Consider the following 12360-nt stretch of genomic DNA (forward strand, 5'->3'; position numbering starts at 1 on the left):
GCGCCTTCCTTTGGGACAGGGACCCCTGGGCCAGGGGCGGAAAGGGGTGGGCACTGGGGGAATGAGGACAAGGGAATTTACATTAGTTAATAAGTTAGTAGCATGATGGCAAATATCCAGGGACTGTGATCATCCTCCCCTGCTTTAATAGGGGACCCTCCCCCCACTGTGGAAAGCTATTCTGGGTGCTGGTGAGAAAAGGCAAGATGCTGTGGACCCAGCGTTGGTGTGCTCTGCATTTTCTGGGAGAGGCAGACATGCAGGCCAGCAGCTACTGCCAGGCTGTGGCATTCACGTGGGCAGTGGGAGCTCAGGGGGTGCCATTAATCCTCCCCAGGGCATGCAGAGGACATGTGAACGGGCCTGGAGGGTGGGAGGATTCTGTGTCAGAAGGAGAGCTGCTGTGGGGTCTAAGGCGGGGAGCGTTTCAGGCAGGGCTCAGCGCGGGGCAAGGTGCTTGGCTGCATGTGTCTTTAGGAGGATAGAGGCACAGGGCGTTTTTGGACGCCCAGGAGGTCGAGGGATGGAAATGGGTTTACCAACAGATTGGAGATTGCAGAAGGTTAGAGACCGTAGGAGTAGGCTAATCTGAGAGAGATTTGGTAAAAGACCCGGAAGTGCCTCGGAGGCCTTGCTAAGGAATTTGCTAAGTCAGCTGTTGTTCACACTGTTGTTCCCTGGGATATAATTTTTTTTTTTTCCAGCTTCTGCTTGCCTTTAGAATTTTCTCTGCCATTGATTCTGGTGTTTGATGACTATATGCCTAGGTGGACAGTGTGGTTCCATTTGTATTTGTTCTGCTTGAAATTTGCTGAGCTTCTTGGATTGAATATTGATGTTTTCCACCAAATTTAGGAAAACTTGGCTGTTACTACCTCAAATGATTTTTCTGTTCCATTCTTTCTTCTCTCCCCATCCAGCATATAGGTTTAGGGTGCCTGATACTGTCCCATAAGCCATTATGCCTTTACGCGGTTTTTCAATCTTTTATCTGTTCTTCAAATTGGCCAATTTCTATGATCTCTGACCTTACTTCTGCAATCTCCCATCTGCCGGTAAACCCACTGGTGTGGTTTGGACCTGTGTACCCCCACAAATCTCAGGTGAAACTGTCATCCCTGATGCAGAGGTGGGCCCGGCGGGAGGTGTCTGGATCACGGGGGCAGATCCCTCATGGCTTGCTGCTGTCTTCATGAGTTCTTGTCCTTTGAAAGTGCGTGGCACCCCCCGCTTCTCCCACCTCTGAACCCTGCTCTGGCTATGTGAGGTGCCTGCTCCTTCAACTCCTGCCGTGGCTAGAGGCTTCCTGAAGCCTCCCCAGAAGCAGTTGCTGCCATGCTTCCTGTACAGCCTGAGGAACTGCGGGTCAGTTAAACCTCCTGTCTTCTAAATTACCCACTCTCAGATATTTCTTCACAGCAATGAGAGAAATGAGAACTGCCTAACACACCCGCCTATTAAGACTTTCATTTCAGACACTATATTTCTCAGTTCTCAATTTCTTATTTTTTATTTTTTAAAGAGACAGGGTCTTGCTCTGTTGCCTAGGCTGGAGTGCGGTGGTGCTATCATAACTCACTGCAGCCTTCAACTCCTGGGATGGGACTATAGGTGTGCATCATCCTACACAGCTACTTTTTAAATTTTTTTGTAGAGACAGAGTCTTGCTACGTTGCCCAGGCTGGCCTCAAACTCTTGGCCTCGAGCAATCCTCTGGCCTCAGCCTCCCAAAGTGCTGGGATTACAGGCATAAGTCATGCACGTAACCTCCTTTTGTTTTTTAATGACGTAGTTTTCTCCGTTCACTGCGGCTTCGCCCCATCTATTCATTTATTGTGAGTGCCGTTTCCTCTATGCCCTCTACGTGTTTCTCATGCTACCTTAAAGGCTTTGCTGCCAAATCCACCATCTAGGTCACTTCTGGATGAACTGTTCTTGCTGCCCACCCCAAACTGGGTCAATCCAACTACCATGGTTACCATGGGGTAACCATGGCAGCTCAAACAGCCAAAGGCCGCAGAGGAGCCGGTCTGCTGCTGCAGTGTCTTTTAATTCTAGGCACACAAGAATTGGCTCCCACATCACAATCTCACGAACTCGAGTCCAGTGACGAGAGCGCTCACTTACTGTGTGTCCCTGGAAGGTTTTGACTGGGCGTTCGCAGCCGAGCCTGCACACATGGATACACATGTCTGTGCTACAGGAGGCAAAGGTCGTGTTGTTCTGCCAGTCCACATCAAGGGCAGGGGCTGCAGCAGGGAGGGAGGACATCTGCAGTTACTCACCGTGTGCACAGCTCCGTGGATTTACAACAACGAAGAGCACAGTCAGGAAGCCTTTTTAGTTTACTTACATATTTATTTCTAGAGACAGCGCCTGCTCTGTCACCCAGGCTGGAGTGTAGCGGTGTGATCATGGCTCACTGCAGCCCAGAATTCCTGAGCTCAAGGGATCTGCCTACCTCAGCCTCCTGAACAGCTGAGACTACAGGCGCACACCAACAGGCCTGGCTAATTTAAAGAAATTTTTGCAGAGACAAATTCTTGTTATGTTGCCCAGGCTGGCTTCAAACTCCTGATTTCAAGCCATCCACCCACCTCGGCCTCCCAAAGTGTTAGGGTTATAGGTGTGAGCCACTGCGCTCACCCAAGAAGCCCCATTTAGTAACATGATAAAAACGTCTCAAGTGTGAACAGTCTCCTTCTTTCTAAGACCTTAAAGACCCTCTCCTGCCATGCTGGCAAGGATGACAAGATGTCCTGGGAGAGAGGCTCCGTGACACTTCCTGCACCCACGGCCTGCAGAATCTCCCGCTCCCATGGCACAGGTGAGGGCAGATGAGAGAGCCTGCCTGCTCTGCACCTTGCTGCTCCCAGCGGTATCTCTGCGGTGAGCTAATTTGATTCGATTTTAGACAGAGAGGAGAAAAAAGGAAATATTTCATGTCCTATGTTCAAGATACCTCAATAAGAAAAAAAACTCTCCGGTGACACATTAAGGTATCCCCCTGACTAGGGGATAATTAGAGTCAACAAGAACCCCTTTGAATCTACCAACATGGAAACTCATGTGAGATTTTTTTTTTCTTAGAGATGAAGTCTTGCTGCTACCCAGGCTGGAGTGCAGTGGCACCATCATAGCTCACGGCAGCCTCAAACTCCTGTGCTCAAGCAATCCTCCTGCCTCAGCCTCCCAAGTAGCTGGGACTACACGTTTGTGCCACCACTCCCAGTTAATTTTGCGAGACAGGATCTTGCTCTGTCACCCAAGCTGGAGTGCAGTGACACAGTCTTGGCTCACTGTACCCTCAATCTCATGGGCTCAGGTGATTGTGATTCTCCCACCTCGGCCTTCCTAGTAGCTGGGACTACAGGTGCATGCCACCATGCCTGGTTCATTTTTCAAAGCTGTTTTTGGTAGAGATGGGGTCTTGCAGTGTTGCCCTGGCTGGTCTCGAACTCCTGGGCTCAAGTGATCCTCCCACCTTGGCCTCCCAAAGTCCTGGGATTACAGGAATGAGCCACTGCGCCCAGCCATATGTGTTTCTTAAACGCAGTCAGCGCTGAACTGAGAAAAATCCAGCTTTCTCTGAATGTGCTAACCATCGGTTGCCCCTGCCCTTCCTTGGTCTTTAAATAAGAGGTGCAACCCTCCATGTATTTATCCTCCTTAATCACAGGGACCCCATTCACTTCCCCATCCAGCTCCACGCCCAGGCAGAAGGTGTGGCTGGGACAATGCGGTGTCAGCAGTGGTGTTTTCCATAGCTGAGGCCATCTCTTATGTTCCATCCCCAGCAGCGTGTTTCATGACAGTCCCACGATTCTTGACCCCTTTTCTTGGTTCTTGTTTACAACATCGCCTGAGCCAAACGGCAAACTTCTGGTCCAGCCTCTGCATTTGGGCATGTGATTAATACACCTGGAAATGTGACAATCTGGCGAGTGGTCCAGGAGATTGCCACCAACACCTCCATCTAAAGCAAGCTTGTTCAACCCACAGCCCATGGCCCAGGATGGCTTTGAATGTGGTCCAACACAAATTTGTAAACTGTCTCAAAACATTAAGAGATTTTTTTGTGATTTTTTTTCAGCTCATCAGCTATTGTTAGTGTTAGTGTATTTTATGTGTGGCCCAAGACAATTATTCTAAAGAGAGGGCCCCTGCCCTCAGGTGATTAGCCCTACTGAGTCAGCTCCTGCAGCCAGGATGCTTGGAACGACGTGGGTGAATGGCCAGTAACAGGGCTGAGCTACGCTGGGGGGCTCTGTGCCCGGCTTCCCATGCATGGGCCAGTATGGGTCAATAGCCCTCATTCTTCTGGATCCAGCCAGACATTTTCCTTTTGAAATAATTAGAGGTTTACAGGAAGCTGCAAAGGTAACACAGAGAGGTCCCGTGTGTCCTTGACCCAGGTTCCCCTAAGGGTTACATTTTGTGTAGCTGTAGCATTGTATTGAGACTGGAAAGTTGACACTGGTGCAATCTGCCTGTAGAGTGCTGTCATTTTATCACGTGGGTAGATGTGTATCGCTGCAATTGAGACCCAGAAGTGTTTTGTCATCACTAAGATCTCTCTCAGGCTACTGCATAGGCACACACGCCTTCCTAAACTCCCGCACCGCTGATCTGTCCCAGGTTTCTATCATTTTATCATCATGAGAATGTTACAGAGCATGCAACCTTTTGAGACTGACTTTTGCCACTCAGCAAAATGCCTCTGAGATCTCTCCCGGCTGTCGTGCATCAATAGTTTGTACCTTTCCTCAGCGAGTTCCTTTCCTTGGAGGAGTTTCACTCCATCATAAGGCTTTGAGCTAAGGGTTCCTGCCGACGGTGACTGAGGGCACCCCCATGAGGCATTCTTGGGGAAAAGCTAGTGGGGCAAGGCAGTCACCCCATTAAACACCAAGCCTGCTACAGCCTCAGAAAGGCGCTCTTCACAGCTCTTCCCAGTTGCATTTCACCTGGAAGTGAGCTTCTTCTCTTCATCTTGAACAGTCTCTAACACACGAATTGACACCAAAAAGAGAGCAAGTAACACCTAGATATGTCTGACCTGCCGACAGGAACTGGGTCTACCTAATGGCCAGCCAGATTACAGATGAGAAGCTCATGCAATTCAGAACAACGAGGTTTGTGGTCTTCCTGGGTCAGCTGGGTAGAAAACCCTTCCATAGGCCCCTGGGGACACTTTGGGAAAGATTATTTTCTGCTGAAAGACTTTACAGATGAATTCTTAAGATACAAGCATTAGAGGAACCTTACTGATGTTTACCTCGGGCAGATTTTTCTCTGAAAAACAGAAGCCAGAGCTTTCTGTATCAGACATCTTGCCTCACCCCTCCAAGTCTGCATGACTGGGATTCTAGGGCTGTGAACCCGTCACAGCATCCTTCCTGCCTACAAAGGTAGGTTTCGGCATTTAAGCCAAACATGACGGAACTCCATCGGGAACGGCATTCTCACTAGCCACCTGCTTTGATTTGCTGTCTAGAGCACAGAGTAGCAAGTGTCTGGCGTAGAGATGACACACAGATCACAGGCTGTAGGTGGGGTTTCCAGGGGCCAGGGGAAAGACGAAATGGGTACAGGGCTTCCCCATGGGGTGAAGGGCACTTTCTGGAGGGCCTAGTGCACATGCTGCTTGCATTGGGAGCCTTTTGTCTCTAATATGCTCAGCGCCTTCATCAATAGTGTTCAATTAAAGCAACACCAGTAACAAATTTCACTGGCAGCCTTGAGAGGTGTGCTTGGTGTGGGCCCCAAGCTGTGCAGGAGTGGCCACAGAGGAGATGCTCGCTCTCTCCAGGGCAGCAGAGCAGAAACAGTGTCCTCCCTGAGTCTCCCTCACTCTCTGAGCTGCCTGTATGAGGAGGAGTCCCCACTGAAGTGCTGCATGGAATATAACAGACATGGGTGCCTATGCATCTGACACAATCGTGCCTTGACACGACCTTTGGCTCCTGATCTGGTTTCCTGCAGGGCCATGTCCCCTGCTTGGAGCCCTCCCCAGGCACTGATGGGCTGTGCTGTCTTGGACAGTCGTTGTGGTTAGCCCTCCCATTCAGAACATCATTTAAACACCCCAAGCTGCCTGACAAGACACTCAGATCTCCTCCAGGACAATGCCCAGAGACAGCTGATAAGATAGTCAACTTTCACCCTACACATTTAGGGATTCCTTCAAGACAGATCAGGCATTTGCCGTTAAGGGAAGTGGTACCTACCCGCTTCTGCCCACTCTAAGCCAGTCTAAAGTCTTCCAGTAGTCTATTAGGTCTGTGGGTGGCCATCTGTCTTTGTTTTAAGAGGCCACATCTAACAACAGGACTGAGTTACACAGAGGAGGAAGTTGGGAAAGAAAATGAAGAATCATTTTGGGAGACCAAGGTGGGTGAATCACCTGAGGTCAGGAGTTTGAGACCAGCCTGGCCAACATGTCGAAACCCCATCTCTACTAAAGATACAAAAATTAGCTGGGCGTAGTGGCGGGCGCCTGTGATGCCAGCTACTCAAGAGGCTGTGGCAGGAGAATTGCTTGAACATGGAAGGCGGAGGTTGCAGTGAGCCGAGATCGCACCACTGCACTCCAGTCTGGGTGACAGAGCGAGACTTCGTCTCAAGAAAACAAACAAACAAACAAACAAACAAACAAAAAAAACGAAGAATCAGCTGGGAATCTGGAAAACTGGAATCTCTAGACTCCAGAGCCCTGGCTGTCGCATGTGGCCTGGCCTGGCTCCAGTGCACAAAGGGATGTGGTTATGTCCAGAGCAGTGGCCACACATCTGCGCACGAAGGTGCTAACACCACGGGCCCGAGGCTGCTCTCCCCATAGAGGCCTGCTTGCAAGGCTGGCCCTTGGCTAGCAACTGAGAATTGAGATTTCTGGAGCGTTCCCACCATTCCCTAACAGACACTCACTGCCAACACTTGTTTGTGCAAACTGTGTTTATGCTATGTACCTGCTTTCCTTCTGGGGGTCTGCAGTTGTGGCTTGTACTAGGCACTGGGTGCCTACATGGCCAACCCCCAATAAAAACTCTGGGCACTGAGGCTCTATGGAGCTTCCCTGGTACAAAACACGTCACAGGCATAGTTACAACTTATTCCCGGAGGAATTCAGCATGGCCTGTGAGAGTTCACTGGGAGAGGAGCCTTCAAAGCTCTGGATTTGGCTGTGTGCACCGTTTCCCTTTGCTAAGGTTGCACTAAATTCCTTTGCTGTTAGAAATCTTAGTTGTAGGTTTGCTGCGTCCTGGGAGTCCTCGCAGCCAACTGCCAATCCTGGGGGTGGTTTCGGGGAGCCCCCAAAATAGCATCCCTCTTAGAACAGCAAGAGAAAGGAGTCTGCACTGCTTCTGTGGCTGGCTCACTGCTGTGTTTCAGAGCTCTGAGCAGGTGGGTGCTGAGGTCATCTGTATCTTGCAAACCTTAAGACCAATCAATGCTTGCCACAAAATGGGTCTCCTTCTGACCAGTGAGGGCCCTTGGGCACTATATTCTGTGCATTCAGTTACTTTATGGGGCATTTCATATAACTCTAAATTATTATTATTTATTTTCATTTATTAGAGACAGGATCTCATTCTGTCACCAAGGCTGGAATGCAGTGGTGCAATCATAACTCACTACAACCTTAATTTCCTGGCTCAAGCAATCCTCCTGCCTCACCCTCCTGGGTAGCTAAAACTAGAGGTGTGCACCACCACACCCAACTAACGTTTTATATTTTTTGTAGAGACGGGGTCTTGCTTCGTTGCCCAGGCTGGTCTACGACCCCTGGTCTCAAGTGACTCTCCCATCCCAGCCTCCCAAAGTGCTGGAATTACAGGAATCAGCCACAGTGCCCAGCCTAATTTTGAATTATTATTATTATTAGTTTTTGAGACAGGGTCTGCCTCTTTTGCCCAGGATGGAGTGCAGTGGCACAATCTCTCGGCTCACTGAAACCTCCACCTCCTGGGCTCAAGCCATCCTCCTACCTCAACCTCCCGAGGGGCTGGGACTACAGGTGTGCACCACCATGCCTGGCTAATTATTGTATTTTTTGTAGAGATGGTTTTCGTCATGTTGCCCAGGCTAATCTTCAACTCCTGAGCTCATGCGATCCACCTGCTTCAGCTTCCCAAAGTGCTGGGATTACAGGTGTTAAGCCACTGGGCTCAAGCTGAATTATTATTTCTGAATTACAAAAAACAAACAAAAAAACTCACCCGAATGAAAAGGAAACTGCTGTTTGGCTTCTCCTGTGTGGGCATCCCAAATTATTGTCGTCTGTGCTCCGCAAACAAAGGAAAAAGTTAGTAACTATTCTTGCAAAGTTCTCTGGAAACATTTATCATATAAGAAAAAGACAGTGAGCCCCTCTCCTTATAAACTGACACTTTTCAATACAGATAGAAAGTGAGCTTCATGGGCTACTTTCAATTTTCTCAGATACACATTAAAAAGAAAGAAACTGGTAAAATTCATTAGCAATCTATTATATTTCACTCCAATAATACCCCCAAATACTACAATTTCAACATGTAGTCTGTATCAAAACCCTGCTGGGATAGTTGCCTTCCTTTTCTCCCAGACTACGTCATTAAAGTACAGCATGCTTTATCTTTAACAATCTGGATGGCCACATCTGATGAACTCATCAGCCACATATGCTGGCGTCTCCCTTAACTCATTTATGCCTGAGATAGCAATTTTTGAATTTTTGCAATCAGACCTTGGCGATGACCCTGAGCAGCAGGATATAAATAACTCCCACATGCTTGGTGTTCCAATAATGGAACACTAGGCATAAATGAGTTTAAGGACAGAGCAGCCGTAACCAATACTTGCAAAAACTACCAAAATTCATAGGAATTCCTCCTCATCTCCAAATTCAGAAAACTACTGAAAAACCTGGAACAAAGCATCTCCAAAGATCTTTTTGGCATTTTTCCAAGAGAAGGGCTGCAGGAATGAGCATTTCTGAAAATGCCTCTGCTCATTACTCCATGAACTGGGGACACTAGACATGGCAGAGCCATTGGCTTGCACCGGTGCCAGGCACCAATGTATTCGTCTAACAGTAAGTAGAAAGGTGAGTTCTGCCTTGGAAAACAAAGAAAATCATGAATTTTTATGAATTTACTGACGCTAGGAAGATACTTAGAGAACCAGCTCAATGAATAGCATTGGAATTACGTCTTCATCAACTGGAATTTTCAACTTAATTGGAAACTTTACAACTCTCTGCCAGTGACACTTAGTCAAGATTTTGCTTTCAGAAGAAAGAGTCCTATTTTGTGTTGACTGTGGACATTTTCGGAGGAAAGCAAGCATGTCTTTGAAACTTGGTACTCCTGGGTTCTGGGTCAGTTCTAGACAAATTAACATTTCTTTGTTGGGGTTTAACTCTTCTTAATTTAGCCATGCAAAAACAAATCTAACACTGCAGAGAATATATAAACCCTTTTACAGTTCTGATAGCATTTCACATATTACATTAATGACTGGGTCTCTTAGTTGATGTTTACGTTAAATATACATTGGACAAAAGAAAACAGTTATGCAAACATTTGAAGAATGTGACATATATTTTAGTCACTGTGTGTTGGTCAACACCAGCATCCCCATAAGTTAACATTTCCTCCCTGGGTGTCATGGACAAGACATTATTTCCACTCCTGCTGTGGCTGACCAGTAATGATGGTGGATCGCACCCAGCCCGAGAGACTAACATATACCACATATGCATTTTCACTGATCACAGAGTCCATCACCTGGTGGAGTTAAGACCGATAAGCAGTGAGAAAAACAACCATGAATGTTAAACAGTCTCCAGATAGGAAGGAGACTAGGAAACAAACAGCTATTTAGAATTCTACGGAAGTCAAAGGGCAGGAGTTACTGGTGACTCAGGGCCTGAGTTCCCATCCCTCTGCACCAGCTGTGTGTCCCTAGGCAAATTAATAACCCTCTCTGGGCCTCCAGTTCCTCCTCTGTAGAATGGGAATGCTCATACTTGTGCCCGCCTCCTATCCTGGCAGTACTGGATGGGTTAACACAGACAGTAGTGAAGTGCTTGATAAAGAAAAGTGCTGTCATTTTCAGGAGTTATTTTAATAACTCAAGCAGCAATTACTGAGAGCCTACTGAATGCACAGCAAAGTGCTGCATATGCATGTTACTTGAATTAGAACATCTTGGCAAAAATCTGATAGTAGCTACATGAGAACGTTTATGTGTCAACCACAGCAACTCAGATTTTAAAATATCATAAACCAGGCTACTAAGTCTGAAAGGAAGGTTTCCTGGCTTAAAAGAGAGAGACAGCAATTATGAATGAATGGTTTGTTGACCTAGTTATACCCTAGTGCAGGAGTCTACAAACTTTTTCTGTGAAGGGCCAGGAAGTAGGAATTTTAGGCTTCGAGAGCCATCTGATCTCCCTTGCAACTGCTCACCTCTGCTATTGTAGCATGAAAGCAAACACAGAGGTCTCAACAAAGGGGTATGGCTGTGTCCCAATAAAACTTTATTTAAATAAAAAAACAGGTGAGGAGCCAGACTTGGCCTGTGTGGGCCACAGTTTGCCAAATCCAATTACAACTTCTCCAAAAGTGGGATGATGCTCAGAGGTCAAGACTATCATTTTTTCCCCCTGAGACAGTCTTCCTTTGTCACTCAGGCTGGAGTGCAGTGGCGCGATCTCGGCTCACTGCAACCTCCACCTCCCAGGTTCAAGCAATTCTCCTGCCTCAGCCTCCCAAGTAGCTGGGATTGCAGGCGCCCACTGTGCCCAGCTAATTTTTGTATTTTTAGTATATGTAGGGTTTTACTATGTTGGCCAGGCTGGTCTTGAACTCCTGACCTCTCGATCTGCCCGCCTCGGCCTCCCAAAGTGCTGGGATTACAGGCATGAGCCATTGTGCCTGACCAAGTCTACCATTTTATAATAACTTTTAGAACTAGAATGAACAGAAAACTTAGTTTTTTTTGGTTTGTCTTTTGTTTTTGTGTATGTGTGTCAGACAGAGTCTCACTCTTCTTCCAGATCCAGGCTGTAGTGCAGAGGCACAATCTCAGCTCACTGCAACCTCCTTTGCCTCCCTGGTTTAAGAGATTCTCGTGCCTCAGTCTCCGAGTAGCTGGGATTACAGGCGCCCACCACCATGCTCGTCTACGTTTTGCATTTTTAATAGAGACTGGGTTTGCCATGTTGGCCAAGCTGGTCTTGAAAACCTTACTAAGTCTTGGAGTTCAAGTTATCCTGAAATTATCACAAAATGCAAAGCTTTGTGGAGGCCTGATCATCCTCCAGTATTCATGCATGGTTTCCAGTTGTTGTAGAAACACAAACTGACGTGAAAACATGTCTATTTTTTTTTTTTTTTTTTAATTCTAGATAATGCTTTTTTCCCAAAGCCATGACTTAGAATTCCTGCTGAGTCTCGGGAATGCACAACTGTTCCACGAAAGCTGTTTGGGGTCATGACTCCAGCCAGCCCTGTCGCTGGACAAGTGAGGAAAGTGAAATGCACAGAGGCTGAGATTGCTGGTTGAATCACTCCGGGCTGGGATGGAGCCTGCATCCACCTCCTCTTTGCCTTTGGGTTCCCACCCCACTGATGGCTTTCAGATGCACCTGGAGTTAACGCCACCATGTCTCCCTGTAGCCCTGCCCAGGTGCAGAGCAAGTCAATTCTAATCTGGCTCTGTGGACCACCGGGAGAGTGTGCCCTTGTACCCAGGTTGCTTGACTCCTGCTCAGAAATCTGCAGTCCACTGTGGGAGCAGCAGTTGATCAAATGAGGAAAGACGAAGCCTGAAGAACACACACAGCCGGTGCCACCTGCCCGTCAGTGGGTGAAAGTTCAGGCAGGGCACGCCCCATACCACATGGCTCCTTTCAGCAAGTGACAAATGCAATGTGGAGATTTTTCCTCTCTCTACCACTGAACCATGTACCTCAAATAAAGGGAAGTTTTGCACATGGGTCTGCAGAACAGCAGACTATATTAAGAGATGATGTGTTACAAAATAACAGAAAGCTCAAAACCACAAAAACAAAGCCTAAACAACTCCCTTTCATCCCTTCAGGGGAAGCACAAAACCTAAGGGTTCCAAGAAACCACGATGTTATTTTGAGACTAAAAATATCTAACCACCTGTAGCTCAAAGGGATGTATTTTAAGCTAATACTCACTTTGTCTACACCAGCACTCAAAATGTAATTCCCCTTTCTGTTCCATTTCAAGGCAAAGATGGGGCCTTTATGTTGACCTAAGGTGCTGGCCAGGTTACCTGTTAGTAAAAACAGACAAATGTGTTGACTGCAGTGTCACAGGCTTTTCACTCAAGGGTTCCATCAAC

The 12360-nt window shown here is 47.5% G+C and overlaps 1 protein-coding gene across 6 annotated transcripts in view; it reads right to left on the bottom strand.

Moving 5' to 3' along the window:
• TBL1X (transducin beta like 1 X-linked) overlaps window positions 1-12360 on the bottom strand; it is a 247265-nt gene that overhangs the window by 12408 nt on the left and 222497 nt on the right. For all 6 annotated transcript variants that reach the window (XM_012433976.2, XM_012433979.2, XM_012433981.3 and 3 more), the window contains 3 exons: window positions 12194-12291; window positions 8220-8280; window positions 2128-2249 (listed from right to left, as the gene is read on the bottom strand). In XM_012433976.2, coding sequence (XP_012289399.1) covers window positions 2128-2249; window positions 8220-8280; window positions 12194-12291 — 281 coding nt within the window. The remainder of the gene's footprint in view (window positions 1-2127; window positions 2250-8219; window positions 8281-12193; window positions 12292-12360) is intronic.

The sequence above is a fragment of the Aotus nancymaae genome, unplaced genomic scaffold (assembly GCF_030222135.1).
Source record: "Aotus nancymaae isolate 86718 unplaced genomic scaffold, 86718_ANA_hifiasm-v0.15.2.pri h1tg000058l, whole genome shotgun sequence".
Lineage (NCBI taxonomy): Eukaryota > Metazoa > Chordata > Mammalia > Primates > Aotidae > Aotus > Aotus nancymaae.